Source organism: Rhinolophus ferrumequinum, chromosome 21 (genome assembly GCF_004115265.2).
Source record: "Rhinolophus ferrumequinum isolate MPI-CBG mRhiFer1 chromosome 21, mRhiFer1_v1.p, whole genome shotgun sequence".
Taxonomy (NCBI): domain Eukaryota; kingdom Metazoa; phylum Chordata; class Mammalia; order Chiroptera; family Rhinolophidae; genus Rhinolophus; species Rhinolophus ferrumequinum.
In genome coordinates this window covers 17,586,038-17,612,604 of record NC_046304.1, presented here as the reverse complement: position 1 = coordinate 17,612,604, position 26,567 = coordinate 17,586,038, and the positions used below count along the sequence as shown (strand labels likewise).

The following is a 26,567-nucleotide window of genomic DNA, read 5'->3' as shown; positions in this document are numbered from 1 at the left end:
AGTCAATCTCGTGTATCTGCGGGCTCCACATCTATGGATTCAACCAACCGCAGAGGGAAAATATTTGGGAAAAAAAAAGTTATGTTGTAGCTGATGTGTACTATGCAGTTAGGCCTACAATGGGTGTGTCTGTACTGAACGTGTACAGACATCTTTCTTGTCATTATTCCCTAAACAATACAGTATAACAACTATTTACAAAGCATTTAAATTATGTTAGTTATATAAGTAATCTAGAAGTGATTACAGGAGGGTGGGCGCAGGTCGTGTGCAAATACTACACCATTTTATACAAGGGCTTGCACCTCTGTGGATTCTGGTGTCCACGGGCTCCTGGAAGCGATCCCCCGCGGATACAGAGGGGAAGACTGCAATAACCAAGTAAGTCAGCAAAACCAAAACTTTTGCTGAGTAGGAGTAAAGAGGTACAGTTGAATGAAAACAGAAAAATAGCAAAGTGGCCCAGAATCTTCTCTGAGAGTAGGTATTTAGGCTCAAAGTAATAGAGACAATAACTCACACTACTCAAAACACAGAGCATTTGCCTGACTTTACGAGAGTTTATCCTCTCTTAATGGGTATCACTACTATCTATAAACTCAATGACTGATAAAGATAAAAAAAAGTCACAGAAGCAAGCCAACACATCCAGGCTCATCTAAACAAACCATAATTTTAGTCCTTTTCCTGGACACTAACTTTTATGATAACAAACCCAACTAGAGGAAAATGAGACCAAAAATGAAACAGAAGCTACAGAGGTTCATCTGAAGCAATGTTACAAATGATCAACTCCTTCCAATTCAAGAAAAGCTATTCCCTTGCACTCATTTCTTAATAATCACCAATTTACAAATATAATTGTGAACTGTTTATTTTTAATCTCTCTGCCAGTTTTGTTAAGGTTTATAACCCCTCTCTACCTGATCCCAACGTGTATTTGTCTTAAAACGAAATTCAACTTGTAAGAAATAACCAATTAAAAATATGTTGCACTTTTAATTCATAATAGTAATTTAACAAGCACCATGTAATCACAGAACTGTAACAGAAACCCCAGAAGGGGGACATGCAACTACCTTAAGATGAACAGAAATGCACTAGCAGCACTGTTTGTTTACATAGAAACACTGAGCTGCTGAGTTTCGCAGCAGATCCCAGGGTTACTGAGCCAAAACTCACCAGAGATCATTTCGTAGGGAGATGACAAGACTTGGAAGGACAGATTCAATGGCCTTCAGGTTTTGGCCATCACATACCCACCGGTGCTGCTCAAATGCAGCCCACTCAAGCCTGGCCAAGTTCAAAACTCAGATTAATAGGCTCTTCTACGACAGAAGTTTTCAAATAGAAACGACTGAAGCCCCATCTGCTTACTTCCAAACCTCCACCCCCACTCCTCCTCTATGTTTTACCCTTGGAAATCCTGGGGCTCTGAGGAATAATTGGAAAAATCACTATTCTAAATATACAGGGAGGCAAGTAGCAAAGAGTTGCTGAGATCTCCATTTTTTCTCTTCTCCCTTCTCTCTCTCACTCTCTCTTTTTCTTTCTTTTTAAAGAAAATCTTGGCTGATTCCTGCTTGGGTGAGATGTATGCTGAAGTTTGATTCCAAGTGTCTGGGTATCTCACTGGCTTCCCTATTTCCTTCCTCCCTGTCTTCTATCCAGTCTAGCAAGCTTGGTTGATGTGTTTCTCCTAGCCAGAATCCACTGGCTAAAAGGAAGGATATGAACTCTGCAAAAGAGCTGCTACAAAATGCCACCAGCACATAGCACACATGCAAATACATGCACACATGCACTATTACTCTATAGTAGTCACCACTTTTGGTTTGAAACCCTAAATATTAAAGCACAAAAGCTCCTTAAAAGGCTTTGATTTACTATGAAAAAGTCTTTAAAAATATGGTCTCAAAAATTTGCAAGAAAATACCCTGAACTGTGAATCAATGGTGATCTCTGGGTGGTACGATTATTAGAGATTTTCATTTTCTTCTTTTTTGCTTATCTGTATTTTTTATTTTTCTACAACTCATATGTTACCTGTAGGTTTTTAAAACTCTATTATAATTTACTTATGACTTCTGCCTGGGTTTTGATTTTTCAGAATAAAACAAAGTGTTCTTTTCCTTTTTAGACTTTACAACTTCTAGAGTCTCCAATAAATGCCTAAAGTTTCTTGCCATCCATTCTCCCTCTCAGAAGGCTCTGACTTTCCAAGGAGCTAGTGCAGTTGATGAAAATGCACCAAATGCTATATGGACTCGAATAGCAAGTGTCCTGGCAAAGGGCACTCAACCTTCTCATTGCCAACTTTTTCTAGTACAAATAAGTTTAGTAGGGTCAGCATGGTTTGGCACGAATATTAGCACATACTGGTCTCAGAGTCAACTTGGAGGGTTCAGCACGCCATGATGGTCAGAGGGATCCTGGAGACAAGCCAGAGCCTCAGATTTTTCTCTAGAAGTCTATCCAATGGGACCAATTACTGAAAAAAGCTGCACACCAGGGCAGCGTTCCACCCCTCTCTCTTAGGAAGCAGAGAGAGCCGACGCCAGTCACCCTGCGTTGGTTTTACCAGATGAAGCTCACCTTTGTGGCCGTGGTCTTCACCCCATGAATTCTCCACTCTCCATTTCAGGAACACACTATCCCGATCATCCTGCAAAAGAGTGGATAACAGTGTGTAGTCTGAAACTAGGTCCCTCCTGGTGAGGTGTCAGGTAGTTTTAGCTCTAATTCGGCCACTCAGAAGAAACAGCCTTCTCTATATAGCCATGAAATACACGATCGGGGCCATATATTTTCTACTAGAACTAAAGATTAAGGGGTAGAATATAATCTTAACAAGCCATGCCAATCAATGAAAGTTCCTGAGAAAATGACATGGCTATGCATGATTTTCACTTCTGATACTCTAACAGAAGTGGAGTTCAAATCTCTTGGGGTAAAAATGCAAGGAACCTAACAAAGTAATACATACTATTTTCTCCTTTACGTTCTATTCTGTACAGAAAATAAGCATATTAAAGTCCTACTTGGCTAAGAAAAACAAAACATTAAATTACTAAAGCAGTGAACACCATCTGAAAGCCAGGGACTCTTGCTTTTAATTGATCAGCATTCTTTGCAAAAGCATCCCACTGTATTTATTTTAGAAATGATTCTAAGATCTGGTCAGAGTTTTAAAAAGAAAACAAACACATTTTCATCATGCTGCCTAATTTCCTCCATAGGAGAACCAAGTAATGATACTCTCCAAATGTGTTCTTTTACTGATTCGGTTACACTAATATTGAATTTAATACAATAGAGATTGAATGGCAAAGCAGAAGTAAAAAGACTATTTTCATAAAACAAAACCCAGGCAGTACTACTGCTCTCCCTCTTCTATCTTCATTAATAAAATAAGCTCAATTTTCATCTTCTTAAAGGAACAATGATATGCACCATGAAAACCTTCATTTGCAGTCTTTACTACAGTGACACAGAGAGGGATGAGAGAAAGGCTCCATTTGGGAAAAGACTTTCTCTTTTATGTTTACCCGGAGAATTCGCCGATGTCAAAACAACTTAAATCTTCGTAGCATGAGAAGAGAGCTGGTTCCTGTATTATCTCCTAATGATTTCATCAGTCAACCCCCACTTGTATGTAACTGCACGCGTCTCATCTACATGGGATTTGACTCTACTCTTGGCAGTTTTCTTGGATCTCCATAATTTTCAGTCTCAGGAAGAGCGAACAACCAAACTCACAAGTTTCAAACACCCTTATCTGTACTATGCCTTCATCGTAGCACCAGGTACCTTCAAAACTACATCATTAAACTTTCCATACTAAGGTTAACCTACTAAAGGTCTATTTTGGTTTTCTACTCCATCTTTCCTTTCCTTTTAAATACCACTGCTAGAATCTCTATCACCTAAAGTCATTTATTTCAATAAGTCTGAAAATATTTCCTCTTCTTTCCTTTGCTAGTGAATTCCTGCGTGACCCAGATCAAGACGTTCCCTGTGTCATCTATAAATATAGAATGATACCTGGATCTCCCTCATAGGGATTCTAAGAAATCAGCAACAAGAAAGACTATCCCAGAATACAGCTTCTGGCATTTATCGCTGCATCACCATTCAAAGGCAGTGCAAACTAGTTTTAGTGGTCAAAGACTCAAACTGGAGGGAGAAAAATCTCATGATTTTTCCAGTTATGATAATATAAATTCTGCTTTATACTATTAGCATAAATTCCAGTTATGATCACATAAATTCTGCTTTATACTTTAGCATGTAAGGTAGTTCCATTTCTAAGGAAGAAATGGCATGTTAATAAACCATGCCAATCAATGAATGACAGTTCTTGAGAAAAATGACATGGTATGTATGATATTTTACTTCTGAAAAATAGGAAAACTGTAAGAGATGGAAAATGATAAAAGCCAAACCTCTCATAGAAATTACAAGGTTTTTAGGTTTGTTTCTTAATAGTTCCCTAATCATTTAAAAGTTTAACTTAAGGAGCTTTAGTTATAAATCCTCTGAAATTTACAATATAGCAGGTCCAAACATATAAATATGAACAACTGAGTATTTTAGTAGTATTTTACTTACTTTAGTATTTTATTATTTACCGTATTTTATTAAAAGTTCCTTCTAAGGTCAAGGTAGTTAGTTATTCTGTGACTTTCTTTCTAATACTTAGGTTAGGAAAAAACATTTTTGTTTAAGATGATAAAGAATTGAAGTAGTTTGAAGTATTTTCTTCCTTATGATCTCTGAGCACAGGTGTAAAATATCCATTCTATAGCCTAAAAACAGGAAAGTTTATTTGTGAAAGGTAAAATTTCAGTTGTAAAATAAATAAATAAATAAATTCAGTTGTTGTTTCTAGCACACAATGTCACCATGTCCTAGAAACAGTGATATTACTATTCAGAGTATTTCTTTGGAAATTCAAAATACTTTACATCTAATTTCCTGAAGTTCTATATAAATCCAGTAATGGGCATGGAGTCCACAAATTACTATTACTGAGATTTTACTACAGAAGAATCTGAATGACAGATGAAAGGTAGGAAAGTCTGACCAGAAATCATCAAGTTAGGAACACTCTGAGTTCACATTTAAATTCCTTAGTCAACAGAAGTTATTTCTCCCTGCTGATCTCTCTTCATACCAAGAACTCCCAAAGTTACAGAAAAGGAGTTCCTTCCTTCCTCCCTGCTGACCCAAATTCTGCTCCTCATGAAAAGTTCCTATTTATATTACCTCTGAGCATGCAGCCAAACCCCAAGTGACATGAGTATACTGTCTTGCTTGGAACCTAACTTTTAACAGAAATCGTATACACTATGAACGGAGCTCTGTTGGATAAACAGTCTGCAGGGGAATGTGGGTCCATCTGTGCAAACACTGCAGTAGGCATGCTGAGGGTCATACCTTCTCGGAGACAGCCGTGAAGGTCATGGCGTGGGTCATAAGTGACTCACCAAAAGTCAGCCTCTCAGCTTTATTCATATTCTTCAAGGAGACACCAAATACTAACTCATGGTCATAGCTGTAAAAAAAAAAAAAAAAGACAGCACAGAATAAGGAGAGTACAATCAAAGGGGAAAGCTAGCTTCTGGTTGTAAAAGAAACATAGAATTTAAGGGGCCCAATAGTTCCAACTAAATATGTGCTGTAGCTCTTCAGAGAACTGGGTACATGCAGAATTTAGCCTCTCAACGGGATTCCAGTCTCAACACACAAGAGTACTCAAGAAAATATGGAGTGATTAAATATAAATTCCCCATATATAAAAGCTGACAAGATGGGCTTACACTGTCATTTTGCCAAGAAAACTTTTAAAAAAGCTTTTGAAGTTAAGTCTTTCAAAAATGGTCTCTTAAGCTGGTAGAATGACCCAGTTTCTGAATTTTTTTAGACCACTGTTGATTGTGAAATTTAAATGTCAAAAATACTGGAGAATATTTTCAAAGTTAAAAAAAATCACTAATTCTTTTAGCAGATGTCTTGAGTAAATAACTATGCAGTTATTTACTCAACTTCCTACAAATAACAATTACTTATAAATAACCCTAAAGTGGTATACTTTTAAAAGTCAAGAAATCTTAGATGATTTAATTCACAAATGAACCTTCACTGTCATAAGCAATGTGTTCAAGTGTGTATGTAAATTAGTTCCAGTTGTCATAAAGACAAAATATGTAAGCATCAAAGTAAGAGAAGTAGCTAAGCGGGATCAAATAGCAAACAGTACATTCCCAAATGCACTGAGCAGATTTACACAGTAATCGATTATTTTATCAAAGGGCCTTTCTCATGTAGGATGGCTTTTTCAGCACACGCCCAACAATTTCAATTCAGACACGAAGTATGATCTTGACTTCCTAGGTTAGCGCATATAAGTATGTGGGGTTTCTGCTAAGAGTCCTCAAACTCTGTAAGATGGAAAGAAAGAGACCCACCCTCAGGCCAGCCTTACTCTCTGGGTGAACCTCGGCTGAGTGCACTCCAACAGGAACAACCCACAAATGCCTTCCTCTTTTAAGTTTCTTGTACTCACACGTTCATGTCACTGAGGCCCAGCTTGCTATTGAAGTGTTTCCCAACATCACAGCCAAACCACACAGCCTAGAAATAGGGGAAAGAGGAAGAAAGTCAAAATAAATCCCATCTTCCTATTAAACCAAAGAAGTGGAAGAAGAGGTTTTAATCCCAATGCAGAAGACACAGAAACAATACCAACCTCTCCATCTTTAATGGACGCAGCAACCATCTTTTTCAAGAAGTCAATGGGCTGGTTGTTATACAGAGTTTTTCTCCCTCCAACCATATTGCTTAAGTATTCCACCGTGTAAAGTTTATTATACTTGTGCTGGGGCCGAGGGTCATTCACTAAGCAAATCTATGAGATCAAGGACATGTTGATTAGAATATAAAAGCAGAAATGTCCAGGAAGACACACATCTCTCCTTTAAGTTCATATGTCTGCACCTCTGCCTACAAGAATAAGCATTACAAACACATTGTTAAATAAAGAAACAAAAGGTGGCAAAGTCTGTGACAGGCATCCTTGTATATTTTAACTAGGGCAAGGGACACATATGGGAACTGCATCTTTCCTACTGGCAAGAATTGCCCCAAAACTAATTCCAAAGAATTGCAAGGTGGTGATCTCATTACTACAAGATCTCTGCTCTCAAGTTACAAGACAGGTTAACAGCCGACCATACCTCAACCGAGTTGGGATTCCAACCTTAAAGCAAGCCACTTGCTTAGGAGAGAGACAAGGTTGAGATGACAATAAGGGAAGGGGCTCTGGTCATCTTGCTAGGCAGTGGATAAGACCTGAAGAGAGCAGGAGAAACTAGGACGGAGCACTGTTCTTTCACGAGTCCCCGGGGCGGGGGATGGGGTGGAGGATGGGGGCACAGAACAGAGGTGCTCTGAAACCACAGTAAGACACACCCAATACACTTTTCTTTCTGCACCACAGTGATTCTTGGCCCAAACCATGGGGGCATGTGGGAATTAAACTGAAAACTGCTGGTCTATAGTTAGAAAAGTCTCTGAAGAGATGCACTGGGGATCCTAATACGATCAATTTTTTTAGGTCCATAAAACACCTCAGAGGAAGCGGGGTAAAGTTGGTTTAGTTTCTAGTTTGATGATCATGCATGTTCACCCAGGAATCTTATACCCTTCCTTGTAGTCAACAGGCAGTGCCAGGTTCCAACCTTATTTTCCATATTGAAGAGTGGCTTGACATGTTCCCTGTAAAACTCCACGGGTGTTATGGGGCCAATCTTCTGATAATTTTTGTCTTTGTCTCGATACTCCCAGGTGAATGTCTCTGGTGGGTTACCCAAACAGATGCACACCACTCGGAATACCTGGAAGAAAAGGGGAGGACAGATGAGTGATGGCTGCAGGAAAAGGGTTACGACTGTCCTCTTCATTTTCCTCTAGCTTGCGAAACACAAGAAATCAGAGACTAAATTCAAGCCAGGAACTTCACAGGAAATCAATTATTGTTCCAAACCTTGGAAGGTTGATATCTAAGATTTGGTATCAGTCAACTTCTGAATTCTTAAACAAACACTCTGAACAATACAATTCTGAAATGTTAATATTTAGTGCTCAGTATTTGCCCTGCAAATAAAACTTCCTACGCCAAGACACTGCTCACCACTGATACACAAGATCTGGGTTGCTGCTCTGCTGATTCTATTTCAAGTGACCAAAAAATGACATACATTTTACAAATGGATTTCCTTCCCTTTATTCTTTCAGGTTTTGCTTTGATTGTGACAGGGGTCTCCACTCAGAAAAGTCATTAACTTTTCAGCCTGGAGCTTGGAAATAGTACCTGTTAAAAGTATTATTAGAATAAGAGTAACTTTTAGTCGTAAGGTACCATTTTTGGGGTTGTGAGATATTTCCTAATGATGTCACAATACCTTCAAGTTAGCATTATTACAGTTCCAATGAAACATATTATTTTTATTTTATAGAAAGACAAAAATAGAAACACAGAGACAGTATAAGGTCAGAGTATAGAAAGTACTTCCTCTTCTATATCAAATTTGCTGTGTCATTAAAAACATGTATGGTCTCCTCCTCTACACTATGGTCTCCTCTTTTCCCCCCACACCAGTCACCACTGTGACCCAATTTCATCGCTTAGTACCTGCATTATTTGTAGTACATATTGTATATTCCATTGCATTCAAGAGATGAATCTGGTATTTATTAAGTGTGCCTATTTTGGGCTATGTAATACATATCTGCTAGGTTCACTTAATTCTCAAAACACTCTCTTAAGATGTAATTTCCCTTCCTTGTTTTCTTTTTGCAAAAGAGATCAAAACTCAAAGAAATTAAGAACCTACGTAAGGTCACATAGCCAGTAAGTGGCAGAACCACACTCTGAACTGAGGCCAAATATAGTCTAAAAAAAAAAGTATTACTCCATGGGCAAAGGGTTTAAAAAAAGGGAACATTCACTGAATATTTATTGTGCCATACTACAATCTTTGAACACTGTATCTCTTATTCCTCTCAACAAAAGTAACAGATATTATTCCCCCCCCCCTTTTTCTTTAAAGAGAAGGAAACCACGGTTCAGAGAAATAAATGGCTTGACTGAAATCACAAAGCCAAAAATGGCAGAATTAGGATTTGAATTCAGATCTGACTTCAGTGCCATTTCCATAACACCATGAATTAAGCCTTTATCATTCACTGTAACTTTCTGGGTTTCTCCAAAAGATAAACTTTTTAAGGAGAAGGACCAGGTTATGGATATTTTGTGTCTCCTACAGCATGTTGCACTGTATCTGACCTAGATATAATAGCTGATCTCAACACTATTTCATTCTCTGAATAATTTTAGAAAAACCACTTCCTTCAAGTCACTTTCCTGTTGAAGTCACTAATGCTTCCCTGTCACCTCCCACAACAGGTCTAAACTCCATGACCTGATTTCTTTTTCTTTCTCTTTGACATAGGCGTATTCCATTCGGTAAATATATAAAGTACACTAACCTTAAGTATACAGCTCAATTCAATTTTTTACATTCATATACACCCAGGTAACCGCCATTCAGATCAATATATAGAACATTCCCAGGGCTCCAGAGGTTCCCTGGCCCCTTTGCTGTCAGTTACTCAAATCTCCCTTAAGGTAAGCACTGTTATGATTTATGTAACCATTGATTAGTTCCGCCCGTTCTTTAACTTTATGTAAATGGAATCATACGGCCTACTTCTTCATATCTGGCTTCCTTTGTTGATGTAAAGCTGTGAGATTCACTCACGGTGCTGTGAACAGCAGTAATTTGTTCTTTATTCCGTGTATTATTCCATCGTGTAAGTACATTACATTTTTTCTACTCTCCTGCTGATGGACAGGTGAATTGTTTTCAGTTTGGGGTTATTATGAATAAAGCTGCTAACACTTTTATCCAACAGTTTTCAAGGGGACTGAAGACATTTACATGCTCACCAGCAAAGTGCGAGAGGTCCAGTTGTTCTGCCTTCTTGCCAGTACCTGACACTGTAATTTTACTTTTGGTGGGTACGTAATGGTATCCCAGTGTGGTCTGAATCTGCATTTCCCTGATGGGCCTGGTCAGATTGTAAAGGCCCTCAGTAACCTCGCCCAACTGCACTCCCCATCACGGACCCTGCACTGCAGTCGGGCCCGTCTGTCGCTCCTCACTGTCTGCTCAACGCACGCAGCTCACTGTCACTTGCATCCCTTTGCTGTCTCCTCTGCTCCTCACGTCCCAATCCTAGTCTCATGCTTTTGAGCTCAGCGCAAGGTGCCCCTCCTCCAGAAAGTTGTCACTAATTAATTATTATAGTTCACACTAACTGCTCCTTTCTTTGAATACTCCTGGCATAAAAATTTAACATTTGATTCCACAGTGCCATTTACGTTTCTCTAATGTCTCCCCAGCTAGACTCCATCTACTAGGGACAGGAACTAGATCAGAGACATATCCCAACGAACTCTAGAAGAACCACATTAAGAACAGTTTCCTTAAATGAAAAGTTCTCATCCAAAGACTGATATGAAATTTGAATTTAGGGCTGCAAAGTGGGCTTCTGCTCTCTTTAAAAACGTGCTGATGGTAAAGTCTTACGCATATGTATGGGCAATGTTTCCCTAGACTTAACACCCAGAATTCGGTGGTTAGGTCAAACATGCTGCCAGCTCTAGTCCATGTCTGATTGACAGACCACGGATTCACACCTGCCACAAGCTGATTACAGCAAATCATCACCTATCAACTCCATTTATAACTAAGGACATTTCCCTCTTTCTTCTCTAGTTAGGGAAGAACAATGCCTCCCAAAATACATTGCTATTTTCTCATTTCATAGATTAGAATCTTATACGTTGGAAAATTCTGTATTGGGATGGTGTGTTCCCCTAACTTTGTCTTTCTAAATTTCAAGAAGAGGTGCTCCAAATATGGATAAGATTAGGGTGGACAATCCCACCCATATTGCAGTCATTCTTGGAAGCCGTGGAGCTATCTTATCTTTTAAATAATGTCCTACAAATTCTATGGGCTATTCCTATCCCTCTGGTCTCAACCAGGGCAAGATGATACAGCACAGAGGATAACCTGAGCCACATCCCAAAGGTACCCTAAAAGCAGGCAAAAGGGAAGGCTTCGATTTTAGTAAAACTGTAATTGGAAGCATGCAACTTTTATATCATTTGTTTACCACGATTATAAATTATCCAAAGTCATTCACATTCAAGTCAGTTTGTAACACTGTCTGTGGAAGAAATATTTGGTTCCAAGCCAACTAACAATAGTTAAACAAGCCCTAATTAAAAAAGTTCTCCCAAGTATAATCTCCAGGGTCCCTGATACTGTATTTTCTTGAGAAGGGACTCTGCTGTTCTGAAATAACATCCTGCTCCCAAAGGTACAGAACTGGCAATGAGCTTTGGATACCCAAGTCTGCTCTCTGGTGGGCAACTAGGGAGCATCACCTGCTTCTCACAAGATGCACCTGGCACGCAGGACAAAAAAGAGACTGGATGTGGAACACAATTCATTATACAGAATTAAATCCTGGTGAATAACAGAATCAGGAAAGGGAATGAAGAGAAAGGAGGACACAGAAAGCCTGAGACATGGAACGTGGTGAAAGAATGTGTGGATCCCACCTTAAAGACAAATGATATGGGACTCAGTCAGTTCCCGTGCCCACAGCTAACTGGGGAGACGGATCAAGTGAAAGGAGGAAGGCAGGACGTGATAGTTGACAGTAAGTCATGAATACTTAAAAGGGTGAGAGTTTAAAGCCAGCTATAGGCAGACATAAGACTGGGTTGCTGAGAGTATAAAGTCTAAAGCACTGCAGAAATATTAATGACTTCTAGTATAAAAATGCACAGCTATAGTGTCCTTAAGAAATCATCTACCCCAAGTTTTTAGTTTTATTGATGGAGAAACTAGGCTCAAAGGTAAAATGACCTATTGATCACAGAGTAAAATGGCTGCAAGTACACAAATGTGGTCATAGAAAATAGCTGAACTTTTAAGAAAGTTCAGTGCTCATGGTAAATGAGCTAGTTCCAAGAGGGAAGGAGTAGGGAACTGGCTGACTACTGACATGCAGAGAGAGGAGAGAGAAGACAGCTCTCTACTGCTTTCTGGTGGGGAATGAAAGAAAGGCAAGGGTCTATTAAAAAACAAGAAACAAAAAAACCACTTATACCTGCAAAAGCAGGCTGGGAGATACTTTCTGGAGGCATTAAGTATATTTTCAGGCAGGGAAAACACATAAGAAGGTACAGTTAAAAGGTACGTGCCCTTCTATGGTGTTAAAGGAAATGAGCTCATATAGAGAACTCCATATAGAGGATGACAGTCAAATGATGATCTTGAGACTACTTCTAGAGTGCTGTTTGAATCAAAGAAATAGTTAAAAATGCACTCTCCAGTCCCACCTCAAACATACTGAATCTGCATTTTAACAAGACTCCAGGGAATTCGTAGGCACATTCAAGTTTGTTAGACCACATCTATTCTTTCCTTCCTCCAAAACCCTGGCTCCTTTAATTATCTCATTTGTATATCCCTTCCCACACACAGGTTCCTTCACACTGCCCTCACCAAAGGGCCTTCTCTCATATCTGCGTGCCTTCCACTTCAAGATACCACGACATCATCCTATTCTTTCCTTTCCCTTGTCCTGTACTTCAGCAAGTCCTGACAGCTTCACTTCTGAAATACACCGCACATGTATTCATTCTCTCCATCCTCACTCTCACCAACCTGGTCCAAACCACGATCATCTCATACACACAACCACAAGAACCTAACTGGTCACCCGACTCCCTCTCCCGCTGTTTTACAAGCCGTTCTCAGAACACCCAGAGGGAATTTTTTTCAAAGAAAAATCAAACCATGTCATTCAGCTTAAACCCTCGAAGGTTACCCTACTTAAACATGCATATTCCTTACCACAGCCTCCAGGCCCCACGTAAGCGGGTTCTGTTTCCTCTACAGGATGTTTCAGCCACTCCCACCAGCCCTCTTCCCAAGCTCAAGCCGCACTGCCTTCCTTTCCTCAAAAATACCAAACTTTCTCCCGCCTTAGTGAGGGCTTTGGCACCTACTGTCCCCTCTGCCTGGTATGCCCTGTGTCCAGATCTTTACACGGCTGGATTCTTTCTGTTACTCATGTCTCAGCTCAGAAAGACCTTTTTTGACCACCCTATCCATCACCCTATTTTATGTTCTTTAGAACACATAGCGCATCAGATAGTTCCTTGTTTATCTACTTGTGTATTCTGTCTCCCTCCACTAGTATGTAAAGTCCATGAGAGCAAGGGCCATGTATGTCTACCTTGGTCATCGCTGTACCCCGTGCTAAAACATGTTTTTTTTTCCCCAACTGACTTCAGGCTCTTTGCTGTTTCATAGCTGAAAATGATGAAGAGTAAAGACTCTTCCAATATAAAGAACCTGTATTAAGATTTTTTTTTCTTATAGAAAATGATAATCTTTGAGCTAGCTATACTGTGTTTCCCCGAAAATAAGACCTAGCCGGACAATCAGCTCTAATACGTCTTTTGGAGCAAAAATTAATATAAGACCCGGTCTTATATTACATTATACCCGGTCTTATAGTAAAATAAGAGCTGATTGTCCGTCCACGTCTTATTTTCAGGGAAACACGGTATATGCTTCATTTTTACTACTATTAGCTGTGGGGCTACAGCCTCCTGGAAGCGGCTGCATTACACACACAGCCAGATACAAACAGAAAAGAGGGAGAAATCCAAAGCAGTTCAGAAAAATCCAACAAAATACTACAATACTTTCGACAGGCGGGGCAAACTTTTGGCCCCTGGGCCAAATCCAGCCTACACAGATGTTGAACTTGGCCTGCAAAGTGTTTTTCTTGTTAAATTTTTTAGTTTCGAGCATATTGAAACGGAGATGTCCCATTTTTCTGAGAAAAGAAACCCTGACAGCAATGGGCTGGGTAACAAGTGGCTGAGCTCAGTAGGGCTGCTTTCTTCTGGTCCGACAGCCATGACTGATCCCGCCCGCTTTACTCATGTACTGAATTCCCTGCCAAGTCCTTCCTACAGGCTCTAACCCTGGAGCTAGGGAGCACCAAGAGACCAGTGAATAAAAATCAGGAGGATCTGTGAACTTGGATGGGAAAAGAAATTCCACTGTTATTTTCACAAACCTCTGAAATTTAGGTAGCATGTCCCTCGATTATGAAGGCAGACAGAAAGCCACAGCAGTAGTACCAGTACAGCCTTTGCCACCAGTGGGCCTCAGATCGTTTTATGTCAATTACAGTTGTTGCAGATGTCTCAAAATATTTTTGATTCTCATTACTATTTGAAAATCATGATACCTACGAGACCCATTGTTAGATCTTGTTATTTAACATATTATTAAAATCAATGAAGAAGCACATACTGTACTCTCTTAATATATTTTCTTTAACATTTATTTATTTTAAGTGTGTTTTTCCAGGACTCATCAGCTCCAAGTCCAGTAGTTGTTTCAATCTAGTTGTGGAGGGCGCAGCTCACAGTGGCCCATGTGGGGATTGAACCGGCAACCTTGTTGTTAAGAGCACTGCGCTTTAACCAACTGAGCTAACCGGCTGCCCCTCTCTTAATATTTTTATAACTGCATTTTAATATAGATGAATCCTTTGTAATCCTATGTACTTTTATTTTATACATTTAAAAACACATTTTGAGAAGGAGTTAGGGTCAGCAGATAAAGTACAAGATGTTCAGCCAAATTTAGATTTCAGATAAACAATGAATAATTTTTTTGTATACATAGATCCCAAATACTGCATGGGACAGTCTTATACTAAGAAACCATTTGATCTGAAGTTCAAACTCCACTGGGTGTCCCTCATTTTGTTCCCCTAAATCTGGCAACCCTGGGAGCGGTCCGTAGCTTTCAATAGATAACAAGAGGGGTTCCGGGTACAAAAAAGTTGAAGTCCATCCCAGCCACATTCTTCCCACCTCCTGTTGCTTATTGATCAAACATTTCCCCTGAGATGTTAACTGCCTTTTACCTCTGGGATGTGTAGTGTGGTCCCCCTGGGCAGCCCCTGGAAAAGCCAGGGTGGAACCTGAGTAGACTGTAGAGTCTTCCCCCTTGCTGGGTTTTCTTGAGCCAATGCCAAGCTCAGCTCCCACCTCAGAAGGGGGCATGTGCAGAGACAATGATGGCAGGAGGCCAGGTAACAACATCAGTGTTGGCTTTATGTTCACAGGAAAAATGCGAGCCATTGTTGACCTGCTCTGGCAGGAAAGGGAGGCACAAGGCCAGGATCTGGAGGACAGGCAGTGCCGAGCACGTCGGTGTACTGCAAACTGGGTGTAATACACTGCGTTCAGTGGATTAGCCACCTTAGGAGTCGGGGTGGAAGGCAGCTCCGATCTCCCCACAGACACTGGAAACCCTGTGCCTGTCACTCCTGTTGTCAGGATGCAGCAAGGCTACATTCAGGGCTGTGCTTGTAGATGCACCCGCACTGGGTTTGGACTCGGAAGCTACTGATTCGAGAGTCAGGGACTGCCCAGAAGTCATTCTGGGGAGGGAGAGGCAGCACGAGAAGCTGTGATACATCAGCTTCCAGGGACTAGAACATCGGTGTCCAGCATCAGACATGTCTGCGCCCAGTGGTGGCAGAATCGTCCGGAGAGAAACCAATTTTATTGGGAAATTTTGGATGTTATTCCTAACATCTCCACACTCAAAGTCTGGTTCCCCCTCCCACCCACTTTCCATTTCGATTGTCACTATCCTTATTCAGGCCAAATTAGTACCATCTAGATGGCTACCTCTTCCCAATGGGTCCGTCTACCTCTACTTCTTCCCGTTTCACCTGTAACTAAATTAATCTCCTTTTAAGTTCAGCTGAATTAGGACAAACTCTCATCCTAGTATTCAAAGCTCTTACCATATATATACATATATGTATACATATGTGTGTATATGTACATGTATATATAATTCTAACTTTCCACGTGATACTTCTAGCTTCAGGATCACTGTGCCTCAGGAAGAAAAACAAGTAAACTATATGAATAAACAGTTCACAGAAACAATGCTCAGCCCCACTCAAAGTAAGAAAAATATCAATTAAAACCACAATGAGATAGTTTACCTATCAAATTGTTTACCTATCAGATAGATAAGAATCCAATTGTTTGATAAGTACACTGCCTGGATAAAACTAAAGGGAAACAGGTTCTGTCAGACATTGCTGATGAGAGTGTAAATTGACATAATCCCCAAAGAGGACAATTTGGCATTATATATCTAAATTAGAAATGTATATTCTCTCTGACTCAAAACTTCTACTTCTAGAAATAAAATCTATAGGTATACACATACATATGCAAAATGACATATGTACAAGATTATTTATTGCAGTTTTTTAAAATAGAAGTTTGAAAATAACCAGAATGTCCATTCAGAGGGACCAATTAATTATGGTTTATCCAGACAATAGAACACTATGCAAATATTTTTTAAAATGCAGAAATTCTTTATGTGTCAATATGGAAAGATTTCTAAGACATATGAAGTTTAAAAAAAGCATTATACAGAATATGAATAATATATTAACATCTGTGCAAACAAAGGAGGGGGGAAATATATACTTGGATTGTTAAAAAAAAGATCTCTGAAAGGATAATTAACCGCTAATACTAATAACAAACTAATAAAACTCATTTGGGGATATGAGGAACTAGGGGGAAGGAGAACAGGATGAAAGACTTTTCACTGTACTCCTCTATATTTTGATGTTAAAAAATGTTTTTTTAATCAAAGACGTCTTTAAAATAAAAAACCAAAAATATACATAACGAGGCTCCATTCTCAGGGAAACCAATTTTGTAGGTCTGGAGTAAGCCTAGGACTATATACTGTTTTTAAGAGCCGAGAGCCACTGCAATAGAATTTCCTAAGCAAATAATAAAGGTTTCCTGTCTCTTTTCATGGCACTGACACATACTGTTCTAGTCTTTGTTTTATGTTTGACAGAGTTTTGGTAGAGGATACATGAATAATCCTAAGGTATCTAAAGGCTAAAAAAAGAGAGTAGATGCACTGAGAAAAAAAACTGCAGCGGAGGTGATAACACGTTTCCAAAACATATCTGCCTTGCCCTCATCTCAACAAGTGACTGCACTTCTCTTCTCTCAGAAAGAATGCCATTAGCATAAACCCTGTCCATTCAAAGCTTTCTGAGCGTCATGGCTATTGATTTAAGTCATCATTCTGACATGCCTACAAGGCTAGGCGCATCACAGGTACTCATCTGTGGCTTTAAATCCATAGCTACACTCCTCATTACCAAAGAGTCAGGTTCAATAAAGAGGAGTTATTTGGAGGATTGTAAAAATCTAAAAACCTACCATATAGAATCCTACGGTCAACAGTTTGGACAGAATCATTAAGTAAATAATCCTATGAAGCATCCATACTCAGGACTTGGTATGGTGTTTTACTATTTTTCCATGGTAGGGGTGGGGGAGGAAAGATATGTGAAACGTATTTGCCCTAATTCTTATCTGCCAATGCTATGGTCAGGAGTGGATCTTAGATATAGCCTTTAAAAGATCATTAAAGCAAACATCAAAAGCCAGCAGGATGCTGGCGATCTGTAAGAAGTATAATCTGGGTCCTTCTCCATACTGTTTATACATAGAAACCTTCATCCTTACTCTGGCCCACCATCTTACTGAACAATTGCTATATGTCAGCACAATGCCTTGCATTCTTTAATTCCTTATCTGAGTCCCACAAAAACCCAATGAATATATTTTAAATCCCAAACTGAATCTCAGACAGGTTCAGTATCTTACCTAAGATCACAGAGCTGTTAAGTGATAGAGCCAGAATCGAAACCCATGTCCGTCTAACTCCAAAGGCTATTTTTCCCCACTACGCTCCTTCATACCTCTCTTAAATAGGAACATTTAGGAAGTATAGAAAAGAGTTAAGTATGAGTTAATTTAAATGCATTTGGAAAAATGAAGCTTCTGCATTTATCCATTCAGCCAGAGTGTTAAGCACTGGGCTATACATGTTACACTTGAATAAACTGAGACTTGAGAGTTGAAGGAAACTGTCCCAGGTCACATGGCTGTTAAGTAATGAGAAGACCATCTGACTCTATAGAGACCAGGCCCTCAGATAGTCTAGTCCCCTTCTCTAAAATTCAAAGGAAAACATGAGGGTTGCCCGTTGCAGTGAAAAAATAAGACCATTTTAATTCTACACAAACAATCTTGAAAGGAAACTCTTAATGATTCCTAGTAATGGGTCCACTAGACGAAAAAGGGAAATGTTTGTTCTTTTCTCAACGTAATGTCAGGGGTTTATGCATATTTATGTGGATTATAGATGGTATTAAGTAGTATTCTTAACTGCCTTGATAGTAAACATTACTTAACCTTATATTTGTTTAATGCTTTTTAGGTTTTCCAAAATTTTCTGACATAATCATCAATACATTATTATACATACATTATGTTAACTGATATAACCATCAATAATTTTCCATCTTCATTCCTATAGAATAAAGCGAAAAGTCCTGGTATCTCCTGAGACCCTTCACAACTCTTCCTTTCTAGCTTAATTTGCTACCAATCACACAAACTATGTTTCACCTACACTATTCTCTGAGGAATCCACCTTTGTTCATGTAATTAATTCCTTTTGTCTAGAGTGGCCTTCCCTATTAGCCATCTGGTAAATTCCTACTGCTCTCTTGAGAGCTGGTTCCAATACCTTCCCCACGAAACCTTCAGCTCACCAAATTAGTCACTCTCCCCTCTGTGACCACCAAATCCTTTTTAACACATCTCTAGCATAGGATTTACTCTAATTATTCATGTGTTTCTTTTCCCCAAGAGATTGAGCTACTTAAAGAGTGGAGATTATGTCTTTTTCATCTTTGTATCCCCAGTGCCAAACCCATAGAGGATACTCAATATTTATGAATTATATAGACTACCAAACTGGGAATTAGAAGATGGAAGTACATGCAAGTCCCATACTAAAATACAAAGTTTACATCTCAGTTTTTACAGCTGCAAAATAAGTAATTTCCAATTCAATTCAATAATTATTGCAATGATTAAACTTCCTAATCAGTTTAACAGATGGGAATATTCTGAGAGTTCTTTAGAAGGACCACAAAAAATGCAAATAATTGGTATTACCTCCTCCATCATGGCATCCTGTGTAGCTGTGATTTCTCCTTTGGTTGCTCCACTGTGTACCAGGTTCCGTAGTCGTATACAGAACTCTCTCATCTATGACAGAAAGTTATTCAGCACTCCAATATTTACCCAAATTCAATTGTAAATGAGCCTAACAGACCAACGCTAGTTCTATTCTGAAGTATAATTCAGCTAAGACCCAGGGCAAAGTTCATAAAATAAATGTTTTTTCCCAACCAATCCACTTAAACACATAGCTAAAAATACTTTCCATAAAAAACCAAACCAGACTAGTATCCCAAAGAATACTAGATGAACAGCTCCTGTTCTGTAACAGATGGCACTCTGTGACACTACATGCCTGGGTATGGGGCATCAGATTCCATATGCCTGTGGCCCCTTAGAAAAAGCAGACTTATGATGATTATGCCATTAAGTCACTCTCATAGAGTTTTATTTAGAATTTTACTGGTTGTCAACTTCTCTGCCAAATCATCATGACCACAGCTATGCCAACCCCCAATATAGTTTTCACTTTTGTTGTTTTCAATTCCGAGAGATGCCTAAGATAAAGGCGAGTCTGCAATCTAATCGTGGTGCTAACGAGGAGCTTGCTCCCATCTGAAATGGAAGCCAGCACTATACTATTAATCTTTTGGCCTGTAGGTAAGAGCCCCCAGCATTTCCTGGGTGGAAAATAACCCACTTCTAATATTGGGGAAACACATCTACAGTTTATTTATAAATGTAATTTTTCTCCCAGGGATGACAAATCCGATTTTAGCCTCATAGATCAGGATAGCAGATTCTGGCAACTCCCAGTTCTCAAAAAAGATGTCTGGTTGGCAGAGAAGTATCCCTGTAGGATTTATAATCCTCCTTGGAAAATGGGTTATGTGGAGAAGAGAGAATGATTTATTAAAATAAATCAAGCAATAAAAAGCACTTCAGAGACTACATCAAATCTTTAATGTATGAATAAATTACCCTGATGTGGTTTGGGGAAGCCTGTGCACTCAGCATACTCTTTAAGAAAGTCTCATCAATAGTTCTTTTTGGTTTTACCAGTACATGAAGCTGTCCTAACCCCTCTCTTCTAGAACCAAGTGACAGGCACAGCACCCAGTGTGCTTCTGGCCCATACTAATTGAACGTGGAACTTTCTTTCCTAAGTACCAATAAGAAAACATTAAAAATCAATAGAAATAAAAGTGGAATATGTTTAAAAAGAAAAAAAACACCCTAACCCCAATTACTTTTAAAGTTAATATACAGCTACGTTGCTTTTGAGAGACACTGAGCACGTATCTACAAGAGACACTAGTACATAAACTGTGCACTGAAATGCCCAGGAATCCCCTTTGGAGAATCAGTTAGGAATTTCAAGGTAAGTATACTGATTTCAATCCCACCCTGCTCCATATGTTGTACCTTGTGATTCAGAATATCATTCATCCTTCTGGATGCTTCTGTTGTATGAGATTCAGGGAAGCACTTCTTAGGAATAACACCATATTTTTCTAAAAGAAAATTTAGTGTTTGATAAGGTAAAAGTATATATACTCCAAAACTCCAGCATTAGAAACCATGGCAAAAATAGTTATTGCTTTAAAACACAGGCCATAGTTTGGTGGTCTAATTCAGAGAACTTAACAAGCTTATGCCTCATATTATTAAACAGGTTATTTAATCTGCACATTTATCCATCTTTCTTAGAATTTTATTTTTTATCATACTTTGTGAAGTGCTCAGCATGATCAGGTTTTCCCAAAAGACAACCCTTTATAAGAATGAGGACATTTTCAAATGTGTTTCAATGTGTTTCTTGATTACATCAGTGGACGAGATAAGCTTTTTCACAGACAGTTAGTTCTAGTTAATACAACCTTTTCTTCTCCAACTCACCCTTTGCAGTCCTATCTCCTTACCTCTAATTTAAGAAAGGTACTTTATAGGTGAGAGTGTGAACTAAATGTTCTTAAAGCTAACTTTCTGCAAGACCAATTCGACTCTGACGTAACTACCAAAAAACTGGCCTATGCCTAACTAAAGAGTGTTACTAGATAATGCTGAGTTTCATTCCCCTTAAAGAAAGACTCTTACCAATAATATTGACAAGCATATCCCATTGTCCACCATCATTCACAGGATTCGTAAGCAAATACTGCATCAGCCTACCATCCTCAGGCTCCTTTTTCTGGGCTGTGTCCACAAAAGCATTTAAGTAGAAATAACAGCGCTCAACCTAGAGTAAGAGAAGTTAAATAAAATTAAAGGACAAGAGAATAATTTCTTTATTTGCATTATCAACAGAGCAGGAGTCTTGTAACTACTGTAGCCCCAACACAGTACGTTGTTTTTTCCTTTTAAATTGAGTATAATTGACATATTAGTTTCAGGTGGGGTGGTTTTTTTGGCTTTTATTATTGAGGTATAACTCACATAACATTGTATTAGTTTCAGGTATACACAGCAGGTATTTTTAAACTAGAGTTGGTAATTAAATATCAGTACCTGGCCTCATAAAAACATTTGAAGTTTCTTCTTATATCTGTGTGTATACATTCTAATAGTTTATCCAAAACAAGGCATTGCTTTATTTTGAAATAAAATCTGATATTTAGAGACTTCAACCAATAAACATCTAATGGACATTTATATAATATACATTTTAAGGATTTAAAAAATTGAATAAAATTATTTACTTTTCAGACAAGTACTACTCAGAGAAGGGGAATTAGGTCCTAGAAAGACCAAATAACCTAAATAAAGATGCTAGAAGGAGAAATTATTGAAAACAAAATAAAAAATTTTAAGTAAGTTAAGAAAGAAACAAGGAAGCAGTAAGGTGAGTCCGCAGACTTATTTCATTGCAAAAAGTGGCCACTGACCAACCAAAAGCAGTTCTGCCTTTGAAAAAAGTCAACTTTGATACTTTGGAAACCAGAATAAATGGTGTCACATCTATAATGGAAGGCAGACTACAACTGGAAAAGCAAGAAATGAAGAGATAGCCCCCACCAAGGTTGACACTAAAACAAAAAGAATCTTTCAAGGTCAGTCTCATACCTTATCCCAGAAAAAGAGGTAAGATTGACTAAACTCAAATTCTTCAATATTTAACTTTTTCATGAATGGAAGTCTCATAACGTTCAGACAAGAAAAGATCCAACATCGCCCTAAAACAAGAAAGCAAACCAAGAAATTATGATGAGTGTTCACATAGATTACATTGTTCCAACTGTATTTCCCAACAATGAACCCAAGACAAGATCTTGGGCAATTTAAGACTAAATCAGAAAGAGCAGAAAGATGAAAAATAACAAAACAAAATAAGAAAAGTAGTAATTACTATCTGCAATATATACGCAAAGGTTTACTATCCTTAACATATAAAAAAATCTTTTTACATATCACATAAAGAATCCATTACAAATCACAGAAGAAAATTACATTAGAAGTACTGCTAGAAAACCATGAGCAGAGATCACGAATAGATAATGGCTGAAAAAGATAAAAATGGCCAAAAAAACTCACTTTTTAAAGCTCACCTGTTAAGTGGGGAAACATTTTTTAATTGATAAAGCTCAATACTGTCAAGAACCTTAATGGGGAAATACCATTATTAGACACTCTGGATCTAAACAGGTACTAAATATCTGAGGGCAATTCGGCAAAAGCTTTAAAAAGTCCTTACCCTTCAATCTGGAATATATTATATGCTTCACTATAAGGCGGCCCTAACCTAAGTCAATCCCCCGTTTCCCAATCAGAATTGCTTTTTAAAAGTTGTTTATCTAACTGGATTATAGAAATATTTAAAGTACAGATGAAATAGTAACTGTCTACCTATAATATTTAGTAATTTAAATACAGAGACAGTTTAAATTGTGTTAATGTAATAAATTGATGTAGAAGCATTATTTTTTCCATTTTCACACTGATTCATACTCTTCACATGCATCTGGCACCAGTGTCTTTGCCATGATTTAATCCACTCTTTCAATCAGAGCACATCATTTCTTCCATCTAAAATGTTTGAGTCTCAGCAATGTTTTGAAACCATGCATGAACACTTTATGCCACACCTCAACCATACAATCACATTATTCGTTTGTCCTTGAAGTGGATAATCACAAACTCCACATTGTCACCATTTCCTATACTGACTTAAGTGATCTTTACACGGCCTATTTATAATGATATCCAACACTTCCATGAAAGGTCATGTCCTAGGAATATACCGTGTTCAAATGTCTTGCCTTTTCAAAAAACTGATTCATTCAATTGCTCTCTATAAGTATCCCAAACTAACACAGATTGAGGTCATTCCAGAGGAATGTCTTTGCCAAAATGTACTCTACTTCAAAATAAATTAACTGAGAATGGTCATTATGAAAGTCTCTGTAAGGCCTCAAATATAGAATAACTCTCTCTTTTCTGAAGGAAAATTCAGAGGGGAAAAAACTTGACTTTTATTTGGGCATAACTTTTTTACTGACATGAAAATATGTTTACAATATATTGGTAAGTGAAAAAGTTAAGTAGGTTACCCAACAACATGTAAGGTATCCACCCATATTTCATACACACCCACCCACACACACCCACATAGAATAAAGAACTGACAACAAATATGTACTTGTTGGTATTGTGCAAATATTCCTCATTGAACAACAGTCATTTTATCACAAGAAAAAACAATTAAAAATAAATAACTATAGTGTCTTTTGAAAATCACTAATGACTTAATATAGCTGATCTCTGCCTTGGGTTTACCTGTATGCCACCTCTCTCATATCCACTGTATTACTTCCCATTAGAGGGAATCTGTACGAACTGTTAATGTAAAAAGTGCATGAAAATAAATTACATAGAGCTCATGTGCTATTGTATCTTTTGTAAACCAAAGTGACACTACAGAATATATGAGACTTAATCTCTTCCAAATGAACATTTTCAGGCTTTTCCCTAAGAGGTTACTGCAGTTTAAACTATGTGAGTACTACTGTGACATTACTTATTGTACAATTTGTAGCTTGACAGTTCACACCACCCCAAGCACTTTCTACTACGGCAAAACATTATTGACTCTGTTTCCCCGAAAACAAGATCTAGCCGGACAATCAGCTCTAATGCATCATATGGAGCAAAAATTAATATAAGACCCGGTATTATTATATTATATTATGTTATATTATAATCATATTAGACCGGGTCTTATATTATAGTAAAATAAGACCAGGTTTTATATTAATTTTTGCTTATATTAAAAGACGCATTAGAGTTGACTGTCCAGCTAGGTCTTATTTTCAGGGAAACACGGTATTGTTAAGGTCATGATTTTTTCCCTTGAAATCTAAAAAATTAACTTTACTGAGGTATAATTTACATACAATAAAATACATCTACATTAAATTCTGACTGGCTCTAAGCAAGCACTGATTTGCTTTCTGTCAAAATAAGTACGTAGAATGGGAGTAGTTTTAAAATGCATAGACTTTGTGAGAATGTCCTCTTTACTTACATTCCTGGATACCCAATCTTTCACTGTAGCTGTTTTTCTGACAGTGTTGCTAGAGAGCAGATAGCAAAACAAGAGCTCTTGACTGGTATGACATGAGAACTGAGTATTTTTCTGCATTACAAACCGGTCGACCTGTGGGAACTGAGCCCACTAGCACAGCTGCTCAAGTTGCAACCAAGAAGCATAATTAAAAATAACATTTGATGGTATGTTGATGTGACTGTCTTTTCCATTTCATACATTTGTGTATGGCTTTGGGGAAATCTGGGTGAGTCCTTGAGGGCATGAACATTTTTGCATGGTCTGTTTTGTAGCAGGAACATACTATCTCCAAGGCATGGGGCTGCAATCACGTAACTTCAGCACAGAATATACTGAATTACATTCAAGCAGATGATCATGGACTTGCCACTTCAGTGCTCAAATCAAATATACCAAAACGAGTCACAAAGTAATGTTCTTGAACCTGCCTTTACCTGTGTCTGTTCTCTAGGAATTTACCACCAGTTCTTTCAATACAAACCTCTGCTCCCCTAAGACGATTCTTAAAATGGGACATTGTCAGGAAGATCAAGTAAAGTGTGCAAAAACTTTCAAGACCTCACCTGAGCTCTTCTGGTTGGTGACTGGCTTGCCTTCCAGAGGCACAACGTGCTGGAACACATGCTGAGTAGCCTGTACCGTGGCCCTCTTCAGACTGATGTCCAGCAGGTCATGTGTGGTCCCGACATTCTGGGCAAGTACGAACTGAGGGTCAGAATTCAGTTTCTGAATCAGAGCAGCTACCTTCTCCGAATTCAGTCCTGTTGGAAGACCAAACGGGATTGTAACACCAAAAAGAGGCTGAAGAGGACTGATCCGGCATTCCCACACTCTGGCTCGTAACTTCCTAAAAACATCCTGAGCTGACCACTGCAGTGGAAAAGCCCTTTTCCGGCGTCCTCCCCCAAGATGCTTTCGCCCTCCCTGCCGCTCCAGCCTGCTCAGAAAGCGCCATCCCCTCTGATCCCAGTCCCGGCCCTTCCACGCCGCCCGGCCCCTGGGGCCCAGCTGAGCCCCCATAGAGGGCGCCGGCAAAGCCCCTGCGGGGAAGATCGGAGCCTCACCCGCGTTGTTCATGGCGCCCACGCTGCCCAGCGGGGGAACACTAGCTTTCAGGGTTCTCAGACGAACCGCCGCGTTGCACACCGGCTCTCGGATTACGCGTCGCGACCTGCCCTCCGCACCCCTAGAGCCGGAAAGAGGAAACGGGGTCGATGTCGGCGGAATGCAGAGGCTGACAGACGGGATCCGGGGAGGGACAAAACTCTCAGCCTCGCGTTGTTGAGTCAATGCCACTGAGGCAGGCCCCGCCCCGAGGAGAGCTGACAGGGGCGGGCTCTCTGACTTGCTCCGTCCCGCCCACGTCACCGTTCCGGGCGGTTCTTGAGGCTGTTCGGGCCCCGCTCCCTCTTCCTACTGCCCACAGGTCGCCTGGGTGGCGTTGGCGTCCTCAGCCAACTGCGATCCCACTTCCCCGCCACCAGGGCGCCCTTCTCACAATCAGCTCGGAGCGGGTAACCTGAGGGGCTCCACGCTGGGAGAATTGACCCCATAAAGCCTTTTCAGAAGATAGAAGGGGACTCGAGGCGGTAGGGCGGAGCCGAGGGACCTCACATTTAAGTACAAGGCTTAGGGTGGGTTGACTATCACAAAAAACGTACCCAAAGGCTCTACCTCTAGACATCCTTTGCTGACCAATGACTATTTTTCAATGGCAACTTGTTGCTT

General features: G+C 39.2%; 1 protein-coding gene across 1 annotated transcript in view; it reads right to left on the bottom strand.

Moving 5' to 3' along the window:
• Window positions 1-26,086, bottom strand: part of BLMH (bleomycin hydrolase) — a 39,248-nt gene extending 13,162 nt beyond the window's left edge. Inside the window, exons 1-11 of the mRNA XM_033090915.1 lie at window positions 25,904-26,086; window positions 25,403-25,600; window positions 22,340-22,449; window positions 21,374-21,515; window positions 20,702-20,790; window positions 19,271-19,363; window positions 7,743-7,898; window positions 6,752-6,910; window positions 6,569-6,636; window positions 5,440-5,557; window positions 2,596-2,665 (exon numbers count right to left, since the gene is read on the bottom strand). Coding sequence (XP_032946806.1) covers window positions 2,596-2,665; window positions 5,440-5,557; window positions 6,569-6,636; window positions 6,752-6,910; window positions 7,743-7,898; window positions 19,271-19,363; window positions 20,702-20,790; window positions 21,374-21,515; window positions 22,340-22,449; window positions 25,403-25,600; window positions 25,904-25,916 — 1,216 coding nt within the window. The 5' untranslated portion in view covers window positions 25,917-26,086. The remainder of the gene's footprint in view (window positions 1-2,595; window positions 2,666-5,439; window positions 5,558-6,568; window positions 6,637-6,751; window positions 6,911-7,742; window positions 7,899-19,270; window positions 19,364-20,701; window positions 20,791-21,373; window positions 21,516-22,339; window positions 22,450-25,402; window positions 25,601-25,903) is intronic.
• Window positions 26,087-26,567: the final 481 nt, after the last annotated feature.